Source organism: Neofelis nebulosa, chromosome 11 (assembly GCF_028018385.1).
Source record: "Neofelis nebulosa isolate mNeoNeb1 chromosome 11, mNeoNeb1.pri, whole genome shotgun sequence".
In the NCBI taxonomy this organism is placed as follows: Eukaryota; Metazoa; Chordata; class Mammalia; order Carnivora; family Felidae; genus Neofelis; species Neofelis nebulosa.
Genome location: NC_080792.1, coordinates 68,327,512 through 68,353,680, shown reverse-complemented (window position 1 = coordinate 68,353,680; position 26,169 = coordinate 68,327,512). Strand labels below are relative to the sequence as shown.

The 26,169-nt window shown below is 52.7% G+C and overlaps 1 protein-coding gene across 7 annotated transcripts in view; it reads right to left on the bottom strand.

Moving 5' to 3' along the window:
* Positions 1-24,190, bottom strand: part of SGSM1 (small G protein signaling modulator 1) — a 96,785-nt gene extending 72,595 nt beyond the window's left edge. For 3 of the 7 annotated variants that reach the window (XM_058693075.1, XM_058693079.1, XM_058693080.1), the window contains exons 1-2: positions 24,076-24,188; positions 23,936-23,979 (exon numbers count right to left, since the gene is read on the bottom strand). In XM_058693075.1, the coding sequence (XP_058549058.1) occupies positions 23,936-23,979; positions 24,076-24,094 (63 nt within the window). In that variant the 5' untranslated portion in view covers positions 24,095-24,188. Of the gene's footprint in view, positions 1-21,404; positions 21,424-23,935; positions 23,980-24,075 lie in introns of those variants that run through there. The other 4 variants (XR_009251133.1, XM_058693076.1, XM_058693078.1 and 1 more) reach the window with 4 other exon arrangements.
* Between the last annotated feature and the right edge of the window lie 1,979 nt (positions 24,191-26,169).

Genomic DNA, 26,169 nt, shown 5'->3' with positions numbered 1-26,169 from the left:
CAACTCATTGATCCTGCGTGAGAATGTCTGGTACCACTGGGCTGGCCCAGGCTGCCCGCCCTGGTGTCACACAAGGGGACAGCACGGGGGGGAGCGCTAACGCAGCTGACCACCCCACACACAGGGCCAGCCCCAGCTCTTCGAAGGGGCCAGCCCTCTCTCAGGCAGCTTGTAGCCCTCCTGCCAATGTCCGCCTGCCCCTCGGAGGTGGCCATCTGCCTGTCGCCTGCCAGAGTGACTGTGACGCAGGGGCCCTGCCGTCTGCCCGCGTCCCCCCCCCCCCCCCCCCGCCGTGGCTAGTGCAGTCACCGCCAGGACCCACCTGCTCCGTCCACAAAAGGTTGCTGGGATGGAAAATCCCTAAGCTCTAAGTTCTGGCTGTGCTACCAACCAGTAGGTGTGCTCAGGCTGGCACTGCCCCGAGGGGCCTCAGTTTACCCCTCTGGCCTCAAAGACCTACCCAACTCCCACTTTCCAGGATGCCTTCACCTCCCCAACTGTGATGGGCTGAACCGTGTCCCTGCCCTCCAATCACATGCTGAAACCTTAACCCCTAGGACCTCAGGATGTGATCTATTTGGAGCCAAGATCTTTACAGAGGTAATTATGTTACAATGAGGTCATGAGGGTGGGGCCTCATCTGGTGTGACTGGTGTCCTTATAAGAGGAAATTGGGACGTAGACCACTACAGAGGGAAGGCCACATGAAGACACGGGGAGAAGAGGGCCATCCACAAGGAACGCCGGGAACAGAGCCTTCCCTCGTGGCCTGCAGAAGCCAACCCTGCTGACATCATGACCTTGGACTTCCAGCCTCCAGCACTGTGAGAAAATACATTTCTGTTGTTTAAGCCACTCAGTGTGTGGTACCTTGTTATGGCGGCCAGGGCAGACTGATACTCCCACCATCCGTATCCTCACTATCCGTATCCCTCTGAATGAGCTCTTCTGTGCCAGCGAATGAATGAATGAATGAGTGATGAATTAGTTCTAGGGTTACCTATGTTATTAACTCACTATACCCTCTCCACAGCTCTGTGAGGCTTGGTTCTATTTTTATTTAAAAAATTTTTTTTTAAGTTTGTTTATTTTTGAGAGAGATACAGAGAGAAAACACAAGCAGGGGAGGGGCAGAGACAGAGGGGGACAGAGGATCTGAAACGGGCTCCATGCTGAGAGTAGTGGAGAGCCCGACGCAGGGCTTGAACCCATGAACCATGAGATCACGACCTGAACCGAGGTTGGACGCTTAACTCATTGAGCCGCCAAGGCACCCCATGGTTCTACTTTTATACCGATTTCTCACACCATGAGAATTAAGATCAGAGAGATTAAGCCACAAACCCGAGGTCACACAGTGAACAGGAGGCCAAAGCAGAGTGTCAACCCAGGCTCTTGATGCTATTCTAGAAGCTTCAGCCAATGGCTTGTCTTTGAAAATAATAATAATGCTCCAACTTGCTAAATGCACAGCACTGGGCTAAGCATACACGGTGTCATGGACTGGATGCTTGTGTCCCCAAAGATTCACATGCTGAAGCCCTACCCCAGCCCCCGTGTGATGGTATTTGCAGGTGGGGCCTTTGGGGGGAAATTAGGGTTGGATGAGGTCATGAAGGTGAGGCCCTCAGGATGGGATTGGGGTCCTTAAAAAAAGAGGAAGAGGAGAAGAGCACAGGGAAAAGGTCATCTACATGCCAGGAAGACAGCCCTCGCCAGGAACTGAATGGGCTAGCACCTTGGCCTTGGACTTCTCAGCCTCCAAACTGCAAGAAATCAATGTCTGTTTAGGCCACTCCATCTGTGGTGTTCTGCTTTGGCTGCCTGAGCTGAGACATGGGGCCGGCCCCCCATAATCCTCACAACACAGTTCCCAGGTGGCCACTGCCACCCCACTTGACAGACAAGTTCAGAGGTATTGGTTACTACCTAGCCAAGGGCATCAGAAAATCCAAGGTCACCTTGCTGAGGTTTGTACGCTGGTCAATCTGACTCCAAAGGGAGCCTCTACCCACCACACTCTGCCCCAGAAACAGGAGTCAGATGTACTCCCTGGGACTGCCGGCCTCAGGGACATGACAGAAGACACAATCCCTTCCTTTTCCTCTCCCTCTCTCCAGAAGGCCTGGAGGACCCCGTAATCACCACAAGTGGTGGATAACAGCACTGATGCGTTTATTCCACATCTCAGCACGAGCCAGGATAGGGTCTGGGGGACTTCTGCTTCTCTGTGTCACAGGATGGCTGGGCCCAACAAAACTAAGATTTGGAACTCAGCTGTAGGCAAAACCATGGGCAGGGGTCTTCGCTGGGGGTTCTGTGTACTTGAGGGATCCAAGAGGGTTTCTTGGCCGGGGGTCGAGGGGTCACAGGACTCAGGGATAGGGAAGGAAGGGCAGTGGCGGCCACGAGAAAGCCTCTGTCCCTTCCCTGGCTCCGTGGGCAGGTTCTGATGATGTGGCAGGTGCCACAATGTGCCACACAGACCACTTCAGGACTGGAGGCTGCTAGGAGGGCTCCTGGAGAGCCCTCAGCTGCCAGTCCCATGAAGGACAGGGATCCCTTCAGCCCCAGGGAGAGCCTCCTCCAAGGTCTCACTGCTTCCCCGGAGGCCACCATCCGGTGACGGGAATGTGTAGGCTGTGAAGGTCTGGCATCCTTGCCCCCAACTTGGGACAGTGTGAAGGGCCATCCCAGCAAGCTGGCAACTCCCCACAGGGCTTCTATGAAAGCCTCGTGACCCATCTTCTCCCTTGGCCCACCGCCGTTCGCTTCACTTGGCTCCGCTGGGTGTTAATCCCCAAGGCACACCCTAATAAACCTGCATGCTGACCTCCATCTCGGCTACAGCTGCCACTTAGGGACCGCCAAGATACAGCATGGGTGCATCTGGGCGATAGTCAACAGGGACAAGTTGCAAACCATTCAAACACCGGTGAATTCAGCAGGACAAAGGCCCAGATACACGGGGTGCACAGAGCAGCAGGGATGGAGTCTGACAGTCCTGCCCTGGAAGACCTTTCGGTCCAAAGAGCCAAAAGGTAGGACAAGCTAGGACAGGTACAGGGCAAGCGTGGTGCTGACGCAGGGCCCAGCAGCCTCAGCACCAGCACCAGAACCAGCTGAGAACCGGCTGGAGATACAGATGCTCAGAAGCCACAGAGGCAGCAACTCTGGGGTGTTGATCAAGCTTTCCAAGCTACTCTCACGCATGCTTACATTGCAGTGGGGGATTTCAGAGGAGACAGAAAACTAGCAGCCAAAATCCTTAGGAAGAGACTCAGCAGTCACGGTTCCTGTCTGGGGACCTTCCTCACACAGCCAGTCCCTTCTGGCCACCTCTCCTTGCTTCCCATATCAGACTGGGGCAGGCAACAGTTCCCGGCTCCCCACTATTACAACCGCGGGGTGCTGCACCCTTCTCCCCACCCACCCCACCCTGCCTTGGTCAATAGCACCCTTATTAAATTCATCTTCATGCGCTCAGTTTGGAGGAATCATCTGTTTCCTATTGTTACCCAGACTGTATACACATGTTGTCTCAAGCCCAAACCCCACAGAATGAAGGTTGTCTGTTTGTAGCTATGGACCCTGAAACCCAGACAGCGTAATCCCCAGGGAAGGCAGGCTCCTGGGGATGGATCTGGGGCGGGGTGGGTAGTGGAGGTGGGGACACAGCACCAAGGGCGTAGTTCTCAGCCTGAGGGAGGGGTTCTCACAAGGGTTCTGTCTGCTGGCTCCCGACTTCCCTGGAACTTAATAATGCGCTGACAGCCTGAGGCCAGAAGAGGAAATTAAAAAGGCAGGGGGGGAAAGCCTCCCCCGGAAGGTCAGTCCCTACAGCCTCACGGGAGAGGGCACTGTCTCACTGCAGGAAGAGGCTATGGCCCAAACTGGCCAGGGGAGGACCCATCCCCAGGGGAACCGACCGCACCTGTGGGCACGGGGTAGAGGGCCACAGAAGGCCTTTGAAATGCAGCTCAACCACCTTTCCCCTCTCAGGCTTCCAGGCATGAGCTTGGAATTGATCTGCTGTGGAGGTCAACAGCTTTAAGGAACCTCGGGGTGGTCTAGGGATGGCGGTGGCAGTGTGGCATCCTGGCTCCTTATAAAAGCCCATGTGATTTTCTAAGCTTTGGCCCCAGAATCATGCCTGACTGAGGCAGCACAGAGGCAGTGGCTATGGGTGGTGCGACTGCAGCCACCGAGACCTGTGTTTGCATCCAGCTCAGCCCTTCATGTCCAGGGGTGAGGATTCAATGGGGTGTTATTTGCAAAAGAGGAGGCCTGGCTAGCACATAGTAGGAGTTTTATGATGCTAAAAGCTCACTGTTTTTCTTTTGTTTTTTTTTGAGCACTCATGGTGTTCCTGGGACTGTTTATGGCATGACAACCCAAGATAGATTACCGACATAGTCCCATTTTACAGATGGAAGAAACTGAGGCAGAGAGCTATTAGATAACCCACCCAAGGTCATGCAGAGGAGGCAGGATTCAGACCCAGGGTCTTTATTCTAACAAAGGCCTCAAAGCAGAAGCTGGAGACCATTTGAAATAGTTTTGTTACTGCCCAGCTTAAGAGTAAGAGAGTATGTTTACTGAGCACCTACTATGTGCCATGTACTTTGTACAGAATACCTTATTTAATCCTCACAAAAATATTATCATCCCCATTTTATTTATTTAAAAAATTTTTTTAACGTTTATTTATTTTTGAGACAGAGAGAGATAGAGCATGAACGGGAGAGGGTCAGAGAGAGAGGGAGACACAGAATCTGAAACAGGCTCCAGGCTCTGAGCGGTCAGCACAGAGCCCAACGCGGGGCTCGAACTCACGGACCGCGAGATCATGACCTGAGCTGAAGTCGGATGCTTAACCGACTAAGCCACCCAGGCGCCCCTCATCCTCATTTTAAAGTTTTTTTTTCCAGAGAGAGAGAGAGAGAGAGAGAGAGCACACATGTGTGCATGTGAGTGGGGGAGGGGCAGAAAGACAGGAGAGAGAGAGAGAATCCCAAGCAGGCTCTGTGCTGTCAGCACGGAGCCTGATGCAAGGTTTGAACTCACAAACCATGAGACCATGACCTGAGCTGAAATCAAGAGTCAGATGCCTAACTGACTGAGCCATCCAGGTGCCCCTCTCCTCCCCGTTTTAAAGACTGGTAAACTGAATTGATGCGATTTGCCCTAAGGCACACAACCAGGAAAGTCCGAAGCCAGGACTTGAACTCAAGGTCTGACAGTCAGCTCTGCCTCCAACCTGCCCAGAAATGGGTCAGGTCCTGTGAAATCCCAAAGTGCTAAGAAACCTATGAGAAGGGGTTCCTCAGTCTTGCCCAACGTGGGGACCAAAACAGCACTGAACTGGGAGTCAGGAGACCTGGGTCACCCGGATATGACTGTTACAACCATGTCCTGTGGGGGTCCTTTGGGCAGGGGGAGCCAACTTCAAAGATCAAAGTGGTCAGAAAGATTTCGTCTCTGCCCAGCATCCATTCGGAGTCCTCCAACATCTGCCTGCATTCCTCCAAATGATGGGGAGCTCACTTCTTTCGAAACCAGCTTATTAGCTCTAACGACAGGATGTTAGGAGGCAGTTGAGAGGCTAGGAGCCAGAACGTGGGGTCACTGAACTGGTGTTGAATCCTTGACCACTCATGATACTGGACAAGTCTCCCCACCTGTACCATGGGGTGTTGGATAATAGTACCCCACGTCATCGGCAAATGAGACAGCACCTGGCACGTAGTAGGAATTGTACAGGCAGGAGCCACTCTTAGAGGGCAGTGACCGTAGGGTTCACGGCCCGGCCCACAGTGGATGCTCATGAGTGTGAGTTAGGTGAACAGGCAATTGCGAAGGGGCTCTTAGGCTCTGTTCACCCACCCCAGCTTCTCATCCACAGGCTATTTAGGACCTAGGTGGCCTCTGGGGCTGTGACCCCACCCCTCCTCGTGCCACCAGTGAGCAGAGGCCCCAGCACACTTCCAGCCCCACCCTGCAACCATTCAGAAACCAGCCCCGCCCTCCCACCCTCCACCTGCAAATATTGAAACAACATATAGGAGGTGTAATCTCAGGAGGGAATCAGGCAGGGAAATCCGGACCAACCCGCAAAGCCAGAAGAGAGGGCTCCCGGGCCTCTGGGGCCTGCCTTGTCTTCTCTCCTCACTCCCACCACCTGCCCACCCATACCAAGGTACCCTCGTGCTGCCTACCTTGAACCCTGCCAGGTTTCAGATCAGCCGCTACTCCCCCCTGCCTCTCGGCAGGGTTCTGTGCTCACCCCTCCTGTGCCTGGATAGGAATAATACAGCCCAGGGTGCAGGGCTGTCATAAGGATTATGGAAAATCTGGGCAGAGGGCCTCACAGCACGCAGCTGGCACCATGTAAAGGAAGGCGCCTGAGGGAAGTCAGCAAAAACTTGAGTTTAGGGAGCCACTAGGCCCAGGTCGAACTCCAATTCTGCCATTAGCGAGGTGACCTCAGGCCTCAGTTTCCTCATCTGTGAAATGGAGATGACACTCACACCACCCATCTGGGCTGCCATGTGCGGACTTCATAAAAACACACGCACAGCGCTCAGAATGGGGGCAGGGGCTCAGACCCACCCTGTGTAAAAGAGAGCTCCACTCCCGACCCCCTTCTGCTGCTGTAGACGTTTCCTTAGAATTTATCACGGCCTGACTTCCACTATACATCTGAGGGCGTTTAGTGTCCATCTCTAGGACGCTGACTAGGCAAACAAACAGCATGTGCTCAATATATGTTTGGTGATCACTCTGATTATATTAGTAGCACTAACACCAGCAGCTAAAGCTCACTGAGTTTTGATCCAGGCAGTGTCTTTAAGTCCCTTGGATGTCTGATCTCATCTGCTGTGTGTTTAAGGCCAGGGTGGGCAGTATCTTCTGGAGAGGGTCAGACAGCAAACACTTCAGGTTCTGGAATAGAACTGCCAGATAAAATACAGGCTGCCCAGCGATACCTAAACTTCAGATACACAAGGAATTTCTTTTCTGTGCAAGTATGTACAAAATATTGCATGGACCATACCTATGCTAAAAGATTACTTGTTTTCCTGAAATTCAGATTCAACCAGGCAATCTGAACTTTAAAAAAAAAAATTAAGTTTATTTATTTATTTAAATTTTTTTTTTCAACGTTTTTTATTTATTTTTGGGACAGAGAGAGACAGAGCATGAACGGGGAGGGGCAGAGAGAGAGGGAGACACAGAATCAGAAACAGGCTCCAGGCTCCGAGCCATCAGCCCAGAGCTTGATGCGGGGCTCGAACTCACAGACCGCGAGATCGTGACCTGGCTGAAGTCGGACGCTTAACCGACTGCGCCACCCAGGCGCCCCTATTTATTTATTTAGAGAGCGGAGGCAGAGAGGGAGAGAGAATCCCAAGCACAGAGCCCTATGCAGGGCTCAATCTCACAACCCCCAAGACCGTGACCTGAGCTGAAATCCAGAGCCTGAAGCTTAACTGACTGAGCCAGCCAGGTGCCCCGCACCACCACCACCACCCCCCGACCCCACCAATCTGAATTTTCACTTATTCCATCTGTCAAACCTATTTTCAGGCCACACAGAGTCTCTGTCCCACTGTCTCTTGTTTTTATAACCCTCTTTTAGGATGTAAAAACCATTCTTCTCTGCTCAAGAGCAGTTTCACAAAAAGGCTGGACTTGGCCCAGGGGATCCCCTGGTATCAAGCCCCCAGCACTGTGCCTGGGGCGCATATGAGGCCAAAATAAAAACCAGCCCGGTTGCCATCTGCTCCTCCGAGGCCTGCTGCCTCAGTCCTGACTCAGGGAGTACCCCACCCCAGCTGGGGTCCCAGGTGGTCGGCGCCTGGCAGTGCAGGTGGGCGAGTAACACTGAGCCAGCAGTACCTAAAGAGACGGAGGCCCCTTGACTCTCTCGTCTGCCAGAAACTCACAGCGGAGAGGCTGGTTAATGCAGGGTATCTGGAGGGTGTCAGGGTGGCTTTAAAAATCGTTCTCGGCATTTGGGCAAAGTGAAGAGGAGAGGGGAAGAGCAGAGGGCAGGTTTTGCTGCTCTGCCTCCCCTGCGAGCGCCCTGGGTGCCGAGGACCTAGCAGGCAGCGTCTCCGGCTGTGCCTTGGACCACGGACCCTCAGACGCTGCTCCCCAAAGGCGGCGCCATGGGCTCCGCTCTGTGCCCTCGCTCACCTGTGCCTCCGGCCAGGTGCCCCTCCCTACATGCTCCAGCCAGCTAAGAGCAATTCAGGCTTCAGCCCAGATGTCCCCTCCTCCCGGGAGCCTTCCTGGACTCTCCCTACCCGAGCAGGGATCAGTGTACCTCTTCCATGTTCTGTGAACGCTTGCCTTGCCAGCATTTATCACAGGAGCCAAAACTGTCACCTATTCACTCAACATTTATGGAGCATCTCCTATGAGTTTGGTACTGGGAGCCAAGCAGACAGAATTCCTGTCGTTGTGCAGGCACCAGTCCATCAAGATAGACATTAGCCAAGTCCCACGAATGGGTACGTTAGGACCAAGTGAGGCCAGTTCTCTGCAGCAAAAGAATCTGGTTCTATGAGGACAAGTAACAAAGAAACTTGACCTGAGGAGGTAGGTCAGGAGGTCAGGGAGGGCTTCCTGGAGGAGGTGATACCGTCCCCTACAACTGCCTCTACAGAGCCACCCTGGAGCTCAAAGGAAGGAACAGATGTAAGGACAAAGTGGCAGGGAAGAGCCCTACATGGAAATAGCTGGTAGCTTTTACTTTTTAATTTGTTATAGGTGGGGTGCACAGGAGGTGGGTTGGCAAGGGCTGGGGCAGGGCTGCAAGCTGTGACTGTTTCCACTGTGTGGCCTGACCTTCCTGTATGGTCCTGCCAAGTCTTGTTCCCCCTCCCCGTTTCCTGCACGCACCCAGCTCCGGTCACACGTGCTGTTCCTTCTGTGTGACTCACATGATTGCCACTCCCTGCCTTTGCTTAGTGCAGTCGCCTCCACTGATGTCCCCACCCACTCCTCCCTCCATCTCCCACTCTGGGGAAACCACCCCATCCTCCAGGACTCACTAACAGGCCCTTCTCTTCACTCCCTCCGGAGAGCCCCCTCCCCCCCCCCCCAAAGCTGATATGACTCCCCTCTCTTCCAAGTTCCCTATGGTCGGGTATGAGCACCGGGCTGTCGAGTCAAACTTCCAGAATTCAAACCCCAGCTCTTGCACAGATGATCTTGGGCAAATCATGTCCCTTCTCTGAACCTCAACATTCCCATCAGTAGAATGGGTAATATTTGTATTAGCCTCACAGGCATAATACATCAAAAGCATTTAACACAGTGGCCGGCACACAATCAGTGCTTTATACATTTATTTATAAAGTGTTCCCTAGCCTGGCGGCTTGATTAGGGGCATGACTCCATCTCATCCTCAGGGTAATTAGGAGAGATGGGTATTGGCACTCATTTTACAGATGAGGAAGCTGAGTCTTGGTGAGGTTAATGCTTGCCCAAGGGCACACAGCTTTTGAATGGCAGAGTGGGAACTTAAACCCATGACTATCTGCCCTGCACAGAGGCGGGCACACAGTGGGTTCATTCATTCATTCAACAGACACCTACTGGTGCTTCCCACCAAAGATTCATAACAAGGGCGCCTGGGTGGCTGAGTCGGTTGAGCGTCCGACTTTGGCTCAGGTCATGATCTCGCGGTCTGTGAGTTCAAGCCCCGTCAGGCTCTGTGCTGACGGCTCGGAGCCTGGAGCCTGCTTCAGATTCTGTGTCTCCCTCTCTCTCTCTGCCCCTCCCCTGCTCATGCTCTGTCTCAAAAATAAATAAACGTTAAAAAAAATTTTAAAAATACATATATTAAAAAAGACTCACAACAAGTGTGCGATGTGGGTGTCACTGCTATTATTCTGTTCTCCCAATGATGCAGCTGACCTAGGAGGGACAGAGACCATCTGGTCCGTGAAGAGGCTGGGATGTGAATCCAGGTCTCCTGCTCCGGAGTCCCGGTGGCCAACGCACCTGCTCCCTGAGCCTAGAGCACAATCACAGTCACAGCCACGGCCAACTGCCTGCTCCCGGAGCCTGGGTCCCACAGCACCAGCCGGCTGCTCCACCTGTGCCCCGCTATCACTTTTCACCCCTCACCTCCCCGCTCCACACTGCTTCCGGCTCCCGATGCTGCACGTCGGTCTCCGAAGGACAATCACCGCGACAAAAGGAAAATGTCTGACCTGAAATGCTATTACTGGATGAAGAGGCCGAAAAGGCCACATGCTGTACCATTCCAGCTGTAGGACGTTCTGGAAAAAGCAACACTATGGAGACGGTAAAAAGATCACTGGTTGCCAGGGATTGCGGGGGAGGGAGGGATGAACAGGCAGAGCACAGAGGAGTTTTAGGGCAGATAAAGAGACGTATGAGAAAGGTCTGTACTCTGCACTCAATCTTCACTGTGAGCCTCACACTGCTGTAAAAACATAAACAAAGTCTATTAAAAAGAAAGGAAAATGGAAATATCCTTTCTGTGCTCTGCTGCTGATGTAGGATGTCAGTAGGGATCCCAACGTTCCAGCACATGGGCGAAGCCCTCCTTCCAGAGGGGTTCCTCTGCACCCTCAGCCCAGTGGGGCCTGCAATGCGCTGCAAAGAAGGGGCCTGAAGGTGTCTGGCACACAGTAGGAGCTCAGCAGACACTGCTCAACGGATCAAAGCTCTCCTTCCTACACTCTCTCTCACACGCAGTTCCAGAACAGACCTGCCCCACCCTCCCACCCACACACATCCACCCTGCCCTCCACATCCACACAGATGGATGCTGAAAGCAGAGACACAGGAGGGTCATTCCACAGTCCCATCTGTGTGGGGGAGAGCGCAGGGGGGGGGGAGGGGGAGACAGAAGTGATAAAGCCGTGGCACATGGATCTTCCGAGAGCTAGAAAAGTCCTCCCTCTAGCATGACCTTCTTAACCTGCCCTAAATGTGGCTGTTGGCCTTGCAAGGGAAGCAAAAGCCTCTCTCATTCGGCTGCTGCTAGCCTGGCCCCGGTTAATCGTTCACTGGGATGCTATAAATAGGCACCAGGCATCATTCCGGCACAGGATAGTGCTTGCCAACCCGCCCTGACCTGGAAGGGGGGGTATTGTGGGGTTCGAGAATGGGTTTCCCACACACAGGACTCCCGTCGCTGCCCTGCACAGGTGTTCACATGGCCCCTGACAAGGAGGTCCCCCCAGTGCCTGGTTCTGGAGCATTCGCCTGGGGGCACCTTGGCAAAAAGGTCCTTCCAGCAACACTCCCGCACACAGCCACCCCTGGAGATGATGCAGTTGTGAAGACAGTCCCCACCGCCGCCCCTCCGTTCCCAAAGAAAATGGCCTGCGTGTCTCACGTTCTCAGCCCACACCCTGGAGACCGGCCAGCTTTCTTCTGGGTGCTTCTGCCTGCTGCATGAGGCGGCTCCCCGGCAATGCGCCCCACTTCCACAGACCCACATGGGCCTCACGGATGAGGAAGGCACGCACGGGCTCTGGAGCGTGCCTGCGCTCTCTCTGGGGGTCTGGGCCGCTGTAGGAGGTAAGAAACAAAATTCCCTGACGGTTGCTTCAAACACACCCAGGGCGAACCAGAGAACATACTAACCACCTTTAGCCTACGTTAGGGGGAAACGCAGTCAAGTGTTGCATCTGAGGGCTGGGTTAGAATCCTGGCTCTCCCCCTCGGCAGCTGTGTGACCTTGGGCAAGTCACTTTACTTCCTCTATGCTTCAATTTACTCAGCGATAAAATGGGGTAAAATAGGACCTACCCTTTGGGGTTTTTTTTAAAGGTTAAATATGTTAAAGGATGTAAAGCACTTTGCACCAATGTCTAGAACACAACAGAATTTTTGGAAATGCTCTATGCCTGTACATTTGTCCAAAACAGGATCTCTAGCCACACGCTCTTGTGCCCTTGAAATCTGGCTAATGTGACTCAGGAACAGTATCTTTAATTCAATTTAGTTTTGCTTAATTTAAACGTAAATCAGCACATGTGACTAGTGGCTCCCATTGGACAGCGAGGGTCTGAGGCACAGTGGGTGCCCAATAAACACAAATTATGATTATTATCAGGGGTTGTTGTTATTAGAGGGCTCACCAGGTTAGAAGTTAGGGTGCATTTAATCTCTGAGCACGCCGAGGTCAGAGAAACCGTATTTATCTTGGTATCCCAGCATCTTCAGGGTGGTTCTGAACCATATTAGGGTTTTGGGGTTGTGGACCCTTCACGGTACTGAGGATATGCTCTCCCTACAGCAAGTACAAAGCGTCTGCACAATTTCAGGGTTCTGCACACCCCTAGAGTCGAATCTGTGGCCCGGCAGAGACACCTGGCACACAGCAGGTCCCCAGGCAGCACTTGGGACGGCAGCCAAGCACTTCCACACTTAGGGGCTGGGTTCCAGATGCTGGTGGCCTCACCCTGTCACACTGGACATCTGTGGCTTGTCTGCCTAGTTCCCATGTCCCTGTCTGGTCATTTCACCTTGACTCTCCGCTGGGTCCCCTCCCTCACTCTCACTGGGCTGAAGCCATACTGCCCTTTCAGGCTTGATCAATCAGAGCAACGAGTCCCACAGTGAAAGGGGCAAAAGCTGCATGTGACCCGGGCTGGTCTGATGAAATCTACTCCTACATCTTCCCCCAAAACCAAGGGGGAGGGGAAGCTCTCTGTCTGCTGATGCCAAGCTGGCAGGCTGGACCCCAAGAGCGGCCGGGCAACTCCCCCCTCCCCGCAGAGACAGGCAAAGCATAAAGCCAACGCACAGGAAATCCGCACAGAGATAAGAAAGCAGAGAAGGTCCTGATGACATCATTGGGACCCCTGGACAGAACTGCACCTGAAGCTGGCCGTCTGCACACCAACTTCCCATACCCTTGAACCAATAAAATCAGTTTTTTGAGCCTCTTTCCCTTTTGGCTTTGTGTTTCTAGATTTCTTTATTGTTCTAGCTAGCTCTGCAAGGGATTCCCCACAGTGAAATGGGTGAAGCTGGCTACAGCACCCTGCTGTGCTGCTTCTCAAGTTGTGTGACCTCAGTCCAGCCTCTTAACCTCTCTGAGCTTCGGTTTCCTTCATCGGTAAAGAGGAGTTGCTACCTGTACCTACTCGACAGGAAGCCTGCTTTGTGGATTGGTGATTTAGAGCAGTGGTTAATACGTGGGGGTTGTAAAATGTCTTTATTTCTCAAAAAAGGGAGAAAAAAACAAAAGAAGGAAAAAATGAATGACAGTTGCTATAATCTGAATTTACTAATGAAACATAACTTACTAAATAATACAAACTAAAGGACCATTCATTCAAGGTCCCAGGCATCACCCAAAGCCCTTGAACTCTTGGGGCTTCAGCTATCTGACTGTTTTTAATTTAAGGTTTTATTTATTTTGAGGGAGGGGGAGGGGGAGGGGGAGAGAGAGGAAGAGAGAGAGAGAAGGAGAGAGAGAACAAGCCAGGAAGGGGCAGAGAGAGAGAGAGAGAGAGAGAGAGAGTGAGAAAGAGAGAATCCCAAGCAGGCTCCCCGCTGTCAGCACAGGCCTGACCCCAGGACTGAGAAATCATGACCCAAACTGAAATCAAGAGCCAGACGCTTAGGGGCGCCTGGGTGGCGCAGTCGGTTGAGCGTCCGACTTCAGCCAGGTCACGATCTCGCGGTCTGTGAGTTCGAGCCCCGCGTCAGGCCCTGGGCTGATGGCTCGGAGCCTGGAGCCTGTTTCCCATTCTGTGTCTCCCTCTCTCTCTGCCCCTCCCCCGTTCATGCTCTGTCTCTCTCTGTCCCAAAAATAAATAAAAAACGGTGAAAAAAAAATTTAAAAAAAAAAAAAAAAAAAAAAAAAGAGCCAGACGCTTAACTGACTGAGCCACCAGGTGCCTCTCAGCTACCTGATTTTTAAAGGGAGGCTCACTGCAAAGGGAGCTGTTCCCATCCTTTATAAACCCGAGTTCCTTCCAGATTCTGTGAGAAAAAAAAAGTGTAAGAATCTATTCACTTGTCTTCCTGTACCTACTAGAAGAAAAACACACCGCCTCCCAATGGAGTTCAGCACTCTTAGCTGCTGACCCCCGGGCGCACAGAGTGCTTAAGTGGCAGGGCCAGGAGGCTCACGAGGGTGTTGGACCTTCTTTGGCTGAGGGATTACTTCCATGGGGCCAGTGACCCACCAGACCCAGAGGGGAGATCCAGCTGCCCACCTCAGGATGGCGAGGCAGTCAGGCGAGACTCAGCCTTCCTGACCTCCATTTGAGGGCTCATTCCTTTGGACCCCAAAAAATACCCCCTTCCAGGTCTACAACACCCCGCCCCCCAGCCCAGGGCTTACCCAGGGAGAGCAAGATCCTGTGCTAAAACATCTGCAAGTTCGGATGTGACCAGACAGGGCAGCAAAACATCCTTCTGCAACTGAGTTCTTTTTATTTTATTTATTTTAGAGAGCAAGAGAGAGCGTGCAAGTGGGGGAGAGGGGTGGGCGGGGGTGAGAGAGGAGGAGAGAGAGAGAGAGAATCGTAAGCAGCCTCCATGCTCAGTGTGGAGCCCAATGCAGGGCTCGATCTCACGACTGTGAGATCATGACCTGAGCTGAAATTAGGAGTTGGACACTTAACCGACTGAGCCACCCAGGTGCCCCTCAACTCTCAAAGGGTAAGCCAAACACAGTGCCTGGTCCCTTCATAAATACTGGTGAATCTTCGGCAGCGATAGCACAATGCAGTGCCGTGTTGGTACGTGACCCCCCCGCCATCCCATACATGAGGAAACGGAAGCCAAAAAGGTTCGTGAATCTGCCAAATGGCAGGGCTGGAACTTGAACTCAAGGCTGTCCAGCTGCAAAGGCGGGACCTTTCCCCAGCTCCACATTCTCAGAGTAGCTCATAACCATATGCAGGTCACTCGCTTTGGCTCCAGGGTAATGCAGAGCAGGGTTCTAGAGCCAGAACCCCAAGCCGTACCACTGACAACGTCCATGACCTTTGGCAAGGCATTTGCCATCTGTGTGTATCGATTTCATTAGCTATAAGGGATAGTGGTTTATCCGTGTCGTGGCAAGGGGACAATTAAACGAGCTCATCTGTATGAAGTGCTCAATAAGTGCTGTTTAAAAAGTAAAAGATGGGGCGCCTGGGTGGCCCAGTCGGTTGGGCGTCCGACTTCGGCTCAGGTCATGATCTTGTGGTCTGTGAGTTCAAGCCCCGCGTCGGGCTCTGGGCTGATGGCTCAGAGCCTGGAGCCTGCTTCCCATTCTGTGTCTCCCTCTCTCTCTGCCTCTCCCCTGTTCATGCTCTGTCTCTCTCTGTCTCAAAAATAAAAAATAAAACGTTAAAAAAATAAAATAAAATAAAAATAAAAAGTAAAAGACTCTTTATCCTCAAGAAAGCCTTCAGTTGAGCCCTTGTTTTTCCTGAGTGGAATGGACACTCCAAAATAGCCTTAGCAGCTACTGAGTTTTAATGGGTCTTAAGTATGGGCTTGGCAAATGTGGAGCTGAGAAAACGTGGAAGACTTTGCTCTCAGAGAGTGATGTTGGCCAAATCTGATGGCTTGAGGCTCTTAGAACACTAGAGCTGTCCACCCTCATCCATGTAGAAAGCAGAATGACACAGGGAGGAGGGGCGTGGTTAGGGGCAGAACTGGGACACGGTCTCTGGGGTCCTCAGTTCCCATCCTGGGACCTGCGGCCAGGAACTGCAGGCCCACTGGGGTGACAAAAATGTCCTTTTCTACCTGCCAACCGGCAACAAACGCTACCGCCATTTCCCGGAGCCCCTCATGCGGTGACCTCAGGGAAGACGCAGCCACACTGCACAGGAGACATCACCCACACGGAAAGCCAGGGCCCCTCCTGCCACTCTCTTCGCATCGAACCAAGGTGCTGAAGCCCAAGCGCTGCGCTAGCAAAAGCTCCCGGAAGCCGCACTGCCAGAGACCTGAGAAAAGCATCAAAACGCAGTGCGCACGGATGTGGCTGCATTATTCACGAAGAGCATTTCTGCCGTCTTAAGCCTGAAAACACGACACACGTGAACTGATCTGAGTCAACCCTAGAACCATCAGAGAGCCCCAAAATATCTGCACCCAGTATTCCTGCATTCAACTGGCAAGCATTTTTGGAACCCCTACTTGGCCAGGCCAGTGGGGAAGTGGGAAGAGTGGGGGGGCTGTGCTTTCTAGCCCAAGAATTGAAAGCTCAGAAAACAAGTTTCCTCTCTTGCCTTGGTGTCCCCCACAGTTTTTGCCAGTCCTGCAGCCTGAGCAGTCCACAACATGGATGAGTCCATGTTTCTTCCCTTGTGCCAAGTCCTCCCATGGCTCCCATCTCACTTCTGAGGGTCACAAGACCCTGTGACCTTGTCTCTCCTCCTCCTCCATTCTTGTTCACTCCACTCCAGGCTCCTTAGCCTCTTCCCTACTCACTGTTCCCCACTCAGGGCCTTTGCACATGCTGTTCCCTCTGTCAGGAACACCCTTCTTGCAGATGTCAGTATGGTCCCCTCCTTCCCTTTAGGTCTCAGTCCAAATGTCACCCAACCCTGACCACCGCCTCTGGAGAGCCCTTCTCACACCTCTCTACCCACTTTCCAGCTTTATTTTCCTCACAGTACTTGGGACTTCTAATAGTAGACACTGCCTTTTTTTAAAAAATAAATTGAAGGTTTGTGGCAATCCTGCATCGAGCAAGTCTAGATCAGCACATTTTCCCAACAGCAATTGCTCACTTTGTGTCCCTGGGTCACATTTTGGTAATTCTCACAATATTTCAAACCTTTTCATTATTATTATATTTGTTGTGGTGATCTGTGATCAATGATTATGACTCACTGAAAACTCAGATGATGGTTAGCGTTTTTAACAGTAAGGTGTTTTTTAGGGAAGCTTCCACTTCTCACTCCCTTTTAAAAAACTTATATAATAGGAGTGCCTGGGTGGCTCAGTCAGTTAAGCATCTGACTCTTGATTTTGGCTCAGGTTATGATCTCATGGCTTGTAAGTTCGAGCCCCACATCGGGCTCTGCGCTGACAGAGCTGAGCCTGCTTGGGATTCTCTCTCTCTCTCTCTCTCTCTCTCTCTCTCTCTCAGCCCTTCCTCTGCTCATGCTGTCTCTCTCAAAATAAATAAGTAAACTTAAGAAAATTATGAAAAAACTTGAAAAATTTACACATCATATACAATAAAGTAAAAATAAAGTTAATATAATTATACGACATAACATAGTAGTAAAATTTTTTTTTAATGTTTATTTTTGAGAGAGAGAGACACAGAATCTGAAACAGGTGCCAGGCTCTGAGCTGTCAGCACAGAACCTGATGTGGGGCTCGAACCCACCAACTGTGAGATCATGACCTGAGCCCAAGTTGGACGCTTAACCGACAGAGCCAACCAGGTGCCCCTTAAGATGCATACATTGTTTTTTAGACAAAATGCTACAGCATAGTGTAAACATAACTTTTTAAAAAAAGTGTATATTGGGGCGCCTGGGTGGCACAGTCGGTTAGGCGTCCGACTTCAGCCAGGTCACGATCTCGCGGTCCGTGAGTTCGAGCCCCGCGTCAGGCTCTGGGCCGATGGCTCGGAGCCTGGAGCCTGTTTCCGATTCTGTGTCTCCCTCTCTCTGCCCCTCCCCCGTTCATGCTCTGTCTCTCTCTGTCCCAAAAATAAATTTAAAAAGTTGGAAAAAAAAATTAAAAAAAAAAAGTGTTTATTTACTTATTTTGAAAGAGACAGAGAGAGAGGGAAAGCACAAGGGAGGGGCAGAGAGAGACAATCCCAAGTAGGCTCCACACCATCAGCGCAGAGCCCGACCACAGGCTCGATCCCATGAATCACAAGATTATGACCTGAGCCGAAATCAAGAGTCGTATGCTCAACCAACTGAACCACCCAGGCGCCCCTAAACATAACTCTTATATGCACTGGAAAACCAAAGAATTCCTTTTGACTTGATTTATCACAATATTTGCTCTCTTGCAGTGGCCTGGAACCAAACCTACAATGTCTCCGAGATGTGCCTGAGCATATTTAAAATGTGTTTATCTATCTGTCCCCCAACTACATTCTATGCTTGAGAGCATGTGAACAGGATGCTGCTTTGTTCCTTCTTTACAGTTCCTAAGCTATACCTGGTACATAGTAGATGTTCAGTAAATATTTGTGGAAGAAAGGAAGGAAGGAATAGAGGGAGGGAGATAGAGAGGGAGTAGAGAAGAAGGTAGGAAGGAAGGAAAGGAAGAAGTTTTCTTCTAAGAAATGGCAGAAAGGGTCAATCCTGGCCCCTACTATCAGCTGAAACTTTCTGAAGTTCAAGTCTAAGCAAGACCCTCCTTGCTCTGAAGTCTTCCATAGCTCCCCACTACCTGACAGAGCAAAGGCTGCAGCCTGGCATTCACAGCCCCAAAGTAAGCTGTAACTAATGACTTTCCTGCCTCATCTATCTGCCCCCACCCCCACACCTGACCCCAAGCCATGTTTCCAGGGTCTCTGATGAACCTCCATGAGGCCACTCTTCAGAGCCTGAGAAAGCAGGATTTGAATCCTAGCTTCTCCACGGACAGGCTGTGTGAACTTAACGTGAGCTGCTTAACATCTCTGTACCTCCAGCTCCTCCTCTATCGAGTCAAGGAAATAATTATCCTCCCTCTCAGGGCTGTCATGAAGAGCGAAAGAAGGAACGCTTGGCATGCAGTCAGCACAGTGCCTAGCACAGAGGTTTCTTAACCTCCACAGCAGTGCCATTCCAGGCTGCACACTTCTCCGTGGTGGGGGCTGTCCTTGGCATTGCAGGAAGTTGAACAGCATCCCTGGACTCTACCCACTCAATGCCAGCAGCACTCTCATTTCTCACCATGAGAAATATCCCCAGACGTTGCCAAACGTCCCCCTGGAGTAGGGCTGCCAGATTTAGCAATGCATACTGACACTCCAAAAGTACTTGCTGTTTATCTGGAATTCGAACTTAACTCTGTGACCTCTATGTTACCTGGCAACCCTACCCGGGGGGCAACATTGCCACCCCTCGTTCATGAAGTACCACTGGGTTAGACTGGAAGCACCATGGGGTTGACTCTCTTTCCTCCTATCTTCTTAGGAGGTAGAAACACTGGTTGACTCTCTTTCCTCCTGTCTTCTTAGCATGGGATGCCCTCCTCCCCCCATCCCATCACCCCACACCCAGGGGCTGGGAGGTGCAGCTCCCCAAACACACCCAGCTCAGTGGCAGTGACAAAGGCTCCAGTTTGCAGAGGTACATGTGGCCTGCCCTCTAGCACTCCCCTCATCCCCACTCCCCCTCCAGGGGGTCGGCCCTCAAGCACCTGCCTTCCTTCCAATTAAGAGGACTGCCAGGCCCAGCTCAAGGCAAGAAAACAAGGCGGTTAGTCACTTGGCTTCCCTGATCAATTTGTGTCATGGGCAGGCTCCTTTAATGGCAGTCGTCATGGCAACGAGAAGCCAGTCCCTGCTGCTCTGGGAACCAAAACAAAATTAAGGGGTGGAGGCGGGGAGAGGAAAGGAGGGGAGGGCAAAGCGGGCCTGGCAGGAGCCAGGATGAGAGTGGGCTGGATCTCAACTGGAAGAAATCATGCTGTGGCCACCCTGTCTCCAGCTTTCCCTGGGCGACACTGAGGAGACAGACAAAATTAGAGACCTGCTCAGAAGCAGCTCAGGCTAATGCGGTGGCTGTTTGCCCATGGCTCATCCTGATAGGTGAATAATTTTCCTCCTGATCATGGATAAACCGAAACCCAGACCCTCATGAACAGAAAGACAGATGCTTGCCTGAGACTGCGCAATTTACAAGCAATCAATTTTAGCTCCACTCTCTCCTTCCGCATAGCTCATGTCCTCCCCATTCCTTTCCTCGTGCTTTTAGGATAGGACCACATGCTCTGCCCCTCTGTGTTTGGCACCATTCTCCTTTTCTCTGTACTCCAGCCACTTCCGAGCCCTCTCTCTTCCTCAAGTTCATTGTGCTCCCTCCAGCCACAAAGTCCTTGTAGACGCAGCTCCCTCTGCCAGGAACGGTGTTCCTCTCTTTCCACCTCCTCCCTTTACCTTATCTTCTCAAACATCACTACCTCCAGGAAACCTTCCTGGGCCACCTGCATGACGTTACTTCACCCTGTTACACATTCTTGTGGGGCCAAGTGCCTCTCCTTCACACTGTGGTGCAAAAAGCCTGTAATGATCCTTTTAATCACACTCAGAAGGTCTATCAGGGTGTGCCTACCATACTGGGATGTCAGCCTCAAGGGGGCAGGACTATCTTGTTCACTGCTGTGTCCGCAGAGCCCAGCCTAATGTCTGGCACACAGACACCCCTCAGTAAATACACACACCAGAATTTGAACCACCAGAATTTCGAACCTCACCCAGAGCTCCTTCTTCACCTGTTTCACGGTGCTAGGTCATACTGGCTCCCCAAATCAGCACTGGACAGAGCTTGCAGCCCCACAGCCTCTGCTGACCTTTGTGGCTTCAGTGGCTTATCCCAAGCTTGCACACCTTGCCTAAAGAAACTGATTGTTGGGGCACCTGGGGGCCTCAGTCAGTTGAGCATCCGGCTTCAGCTCAGGTCATGATCTCACAGTTTCTGGGTTTGAGCCCCGCATCGGGCTCTGTGCTGACAGCTTAGAGCCTGGAGCCTGCTTTGAATTCTGGGTCTCCCTCTCTCTCTGCTCCTCCCCCACTCATGCTCTGTCTCTCTTTCTCCTTCAAAAATAAAGAAAAACATTAAAAAAATTTTTTTAAATAGAAAAAATAAAAAAGCAACTGACTGTTCAGCCAACAGTTCCAGAAAGAAGGGTGGAAGGTGTCTCTGGGCAAGGCTGTGACAGGCAGGGATGTGGCTCCTCTGAACCCAGAAAATGGGGAGAAGGAAGAGTTGACTTGACTCCTGGATTTCTAGGCAAAGAGCTTCCCTATGCCACTCCACTGGAGCCTGGCTCTCTGATACTGGGGGGAGATGCTCCCCAAAGAGGTGGGCAGAGAAAGGGAAGGAGAGAGGAAGTCGGCTTTGGTGGGACGGGGGCTTGTCGCCATGCCCTCAGGGGGCACCTGTGCTGAACAAAGGGCTCACAAACAGAAGACCTGAACTTGTCCTTTACTGGTTCTGTGCCTTGGGACATCATTTATTCTCTCTGGGCCAGTTTTCACATCCGTGTGATGGAAATCATGGCACCACACGTGCTGACATTGCAGTGCTGTGTAGATGTGGATGGACACATTTGGGTTATGACAGGTAAAAGCCTGGCTCTGAGGTCAGACAGACCTGGGGGTGAAGACCCTGGCTCCACACCCGTCGGCTGTGTGCTCTTGAGCAACTCACGCCTCCCCTCCAAGCTCGGGTTCTCTGTCTGTAAAGTGAGACCATCGCGCTCACCTCAGAATGTTACCTGTACACACAGGGTACGGCACAGAGTAGCCCCCAGGAAATGGAAGTTCTGATTCCTGAAACGATGTGCCCCAAGAAATACAGAATTCAGAATCAGCCACCAACTCACTACTGTAAGCCGTGCCTTCTGACTGCAGATCTGGAGTCAATGGGCGCTAGAGGCCTTTTGCCCAAATTTGCAAGGTTCTGTCCCTGCCCCCCTGAGGCACCAAGGGGGATGCCACACAGGTTCCTCTGATCAGGCGATGGCCTTGGCCTCATGTCAGGCAGAAAGCTCATTCCATGCCCCAAACTCGGCTGCTCCCAGGAGAGAGGATGCAGGCCCACACCTCTGGTCACCAGGGGCAAAGTATGCCCATCCCACCACCCCAGTCCCCCACCCCGTGGCCAATAATCCAAACTAGACTGACATGGGTGGGACCTCCAAGGACGCTCCTTCTCCACATGTGGAAACTGAGTCCTCGAGAGGGGAAAGGACTTGTCCAGGGTATCGAGGGAGCTGCTGGCAGAGCTGGGACCAGGGTCCCAGCTGGAGCCCTGCCCAGAAGCAGGTGCCTTGTTCACACATTCTTCCGCCTGTGGCCCCCACTCCCAGTTGAACAGCCAACCATTTCCTTGAAAACACAGCCATTCCAGGTGCAAACATCTGCAGAACACATATTACAGCTAGGTTTGGTTAAACAATGAACAAAGAGTCTGCAGGTTTTTAACCTGAAGGCTTTTGGGGGAGGTGCTAGAGACACCCTCCCCTAACACAGTCATCAGAATACTGTAGGTCTGTATGTTTTGTTGGAAGGTTGTCTATCTACATAGACCTTTCTTCAGTTCCCCACAGGGCCTCTGAGAGCTAAACTGAAAACATCTGGGCCTTTCTGAGGAATTCCACACATCCCACCTTATTCAGAAATGCTAGAATGAGGGGTGCCTGGGTAGCTCAGTTGGTTAAGCGTCTGACTGTGGCTCAGGTCATGATCTCACGGTCTGTGAGTTCCAACCTCGCGTTGGGCTCTGTGCTGACGTCTCAGAGCCTAGAGCCTGCTTCAGATTCTATGTCTCCCTCTCTCTCTGACCCTCTCCCATTCGTTCTCTGTCCCTCTCTGTCTCAAAACTAAATAAACGTTTAAAAAAAAAAAAAGAAATGCTAGAATGTACAGCCAGCCCTGGAGCTGATTCTTTCAACAACGTGGGACATGCCACACCTAGAGACCTATACGCAGACATATGCCCGAGCTTTCTGAGCAGGGAGGGACAGCAACAGGTCCAGGCTTCAAGCCTGTCCTTTGGTGGCCCTCTGCCACCAGGCGGGGAGGGGCTTCTTGGTACTCAGTGCTGATACCACATGCGGACACCCTCAACACACATACACAGGCACAGATATGAAGTCAGCCCCCAAGGTCTGAGGGCATTTATGGTCTCAGGCTGAGGACTCAAGATACAGGGGTGAGGGAGCTCAGCATTGACAGGGACCCAGATGTGAAGTGACATAAGGAAGGCAATAGACACATATACAATCACACATACATGGTCACGGCCTCACCCATGTACACAGAGACTCATGCATCACACAGATACACCTCATACTCACGAAAACACATAAACACACAGACCCATGTACACGCAATAAGAAGATATACTTGGATATCTCCAGACCTATGCACAGACATGCTCAGAGGCACACACTCACAGCCACATGTCCTTGCCCACATAGGCATGTGCATGCTTTACACACACGCACACACACAGTCCAAGCATCTAAACGCTTCCCGGGAACCAACCACTATGGATTCTCCCCTCCGCGGGCAGTCCAGGGCTAGAAAGGCTGGACTGGGTTCCCAGTTGGCCCCAAGGAGAGGGAAGGGGCAGAGGGACAGGTGAACCTTGCTTGCTCCTCACTCTACTGCATGTGGGGGTGGGGTAGGGGGTAAGGGAAACCCACCTGCCAGAACAGCAGGGGACAAGCCCACAAATGGAGTCACCCACTTGCCAGGGGCTTTCAGGGATGGGGGGCAGGGGGAGTCTCTTGGCTCCTGGGGGTGGCTCCAAGCACTGAGAATTTGCGGGAAAGGGCAGATCTGGGATGAGGGGCATTTTTCCACAGTGAACCTTTCCTCCCTTCCGAAGTCTGGTCTTCCTTCTGCAGCTCCATTCAGCCCCCCACCACCCAATACGCCCAGTCAGCACCCCCAGGCGCTTGCCTCACCTTCCTGAGATCCAACCACTGGCTCCTCCACATATCCAGGGGTGCCCCACACCCGGGGGGGGGGGGGGAGGGCCCTACCGCTGCACCCGCCCCTGCACACAGCATAAAAACATCCAGAGTCCCCCTATACTCCAACCCCCAAACTCACCGCCTCCAGTTCCGCGGGAGGTAAATACCCAGCCAGGTGAGCCCCAAACAGGAAATGGCCGTCCCCGCAGCCGCCGCGGGACACCGGCCACCTCTTCGTCGGGGACCCTTCCCCGGGTGCTTGAAAGCCCCCTCCCCCAGGATCGCGCCCCCCGCCCCCCCCCGCACCCACCTCCTTCTTGACGGTGCGCAGCAGCCTCTGTCGAGTGTCCGCCTCTGTGGGACCAGACGGGGGGCAGCCGGTCAGCCGAGCGCTGGGGGCGGGGGCCTGGGGTTGCCCTCCCGCCGCCCCCGCGCCCTGCGCCCGCTTACCCACGGCGACGGAGGCCATGGCCGCGCGCGCTGCGTTCCCTGCCCAGGCGGCGGCGGTGCCGGCTCTCTGGCTCTGCAGCTGCAGCCGCGGGGGGCGGGGCCGAGCGCCTGGTGACGTCAGGCCCCGCCGCGCAGCCGCCCGCGCAGCCACCGCCCCCCCCCCCCCCCCCCCCCCCCCCCCCGCAACACGCGCGAGCAGCCGCCGCGGCGCAGCCTGGCCCCTGGCGGGAAGGTCCTCGGGCAGACGCACGCTGTGGGCCCCTACCACCAGCAGCCCCGCCTCCGTGGGAAGCCCCGCCTCCCATGCCCGGCGCCCCAGGTCCCACTCCCCCTCTATTGGGCAGGGCGGAAATGCATCGTTCATTCCCAGATCCGCCCCTTGCCAGGCTGCAGGGAAGTGGCCTGAGGCGGTGGGGCCTGTTACACGCTGCAAGCCTCAGGGTTCTCATCTTTAAAATGGATGTAATAGGGGCGCCTGGGTGGCTCAGTCGGGTGAGTGAGTGTCGGACTTCGGCTCAGGTCATGATCTCCTGGTTCATGGGTTCGAGCCCCGCATCGGGCCCTGTGCTGACTGCTCAGAGCCTGGAACCTGTTTCCGATTCTGTCTCCCTCTGCCTCTGCCCCGACTCTGCTTGTGCTCTGTCTGTCTCTAAAATAAATAAACATTAAAATATATGTATATGTATAAAATGGGTGTAATAGGACCACCTCATCGGAACGATACCAGACGTAAAAGAGATAGTGAATGTAAAGCACTTAACAGAGACCTAAGAAAAAAGACCAGCAACCATAAAACCTGCCATTTTCATTATTATTATTATTATTATTATTATTATTATTATTATTATTGAGTCTTCCAAGATACAGTGGCTCTCCACCCAGATTGGCCAGGCCTTACGTGACTCCCTCCCCCACACGCAGGTCACTGGGAGAGTGGCAGAGTGGGATCCTTCCAGGACCCCAATAGGGCACTTGTCAGCCAGGATCTCCAACACTCTTTGCGACCAACGCTTATTCCACCAAGTTCCTGACCGCGTCCACCCAGACTGCAACACGGGTTTACAAACGTTTATCGAGCACCTACTACATGCCAGGTTACTGTACTGAGGATACGGAAGTGAGCAAGATGGGCAAAAGCCTGCCCTCACAGGGCATAGGACGTAGACAGAAAAATAAGTAAGCAGATGATGTGGTATGTTGGAAGTTTCTGGAGAAAAATGAAGTAGGCAAAGGAGACAGGTGGGGTTTGTATTTTTGAAGTAGGCTCCTCATGGAGGCCCCATGAGGAGATGCCATTTGAGCAAAGAAGAGAAGAGTACATTGGGGGATTTCTAGAGGAAGAGCAGTCCAGGCAAAGGGAATAGCAAGTGCAAAGGCCCTGAGGTAGGAGTGTGCCACTGGGTGTGACAAATAGCTAGGAGGCCAGTAGGGCTGGAGTGTCATGAACAAGAAGGGTTGGCAGTCTTCCAAGGCCTGTTAAGGCCTTGAAGTCCACTTAAAGGACTTGCATCCTGCCCTCAAGCGCCCCCCGGGTTTCAGCCCTCCTGTCATAGCTCAGAGCACACCCTCTTGCTGAGGGGATTCAGAGTCCCCTTTTCTCCATTTGTCAGTGCCATAAGCCAGAGAAGATGATTTTGACTAGCTTAAGGAAAAGAAAATAAGCTGGAAGGATAATGGGCATTCCCAGAGTCCAAGGGGGGCCTGGAGGACTGGGTTGAAAGCAAGGTAGCTCCAGAAAGAGAACCCATGGGAATAGTCGCCTGGCAAGGACAGAGTGGTTAGGGTGCCACCACTCAGGTGGAAGGAGCTCCAGCTGTTGGAGGTTCCCGTTCCAAGGAGGGAGCATCCTATTGGCCTGGCCTGAGACCTATGCCTGCTTCTTGCTGGGCAAGGGGCGTCTCAATCACAACCTACCGCCTCACTATTTCCAGTGAGAGTCCCCGGGGAGCCCAGAGACTGTGAAATGGTTGCTTGGTAGCCACCCCCCCCCACCCTCCTATATATTAGAACCATATATTGAGGACCTGCTGTGTGCCAGCCACTGCATTAAGGGCTTTAGGGTTTGGATTGCCTGCTTTCAACACAACACGGACA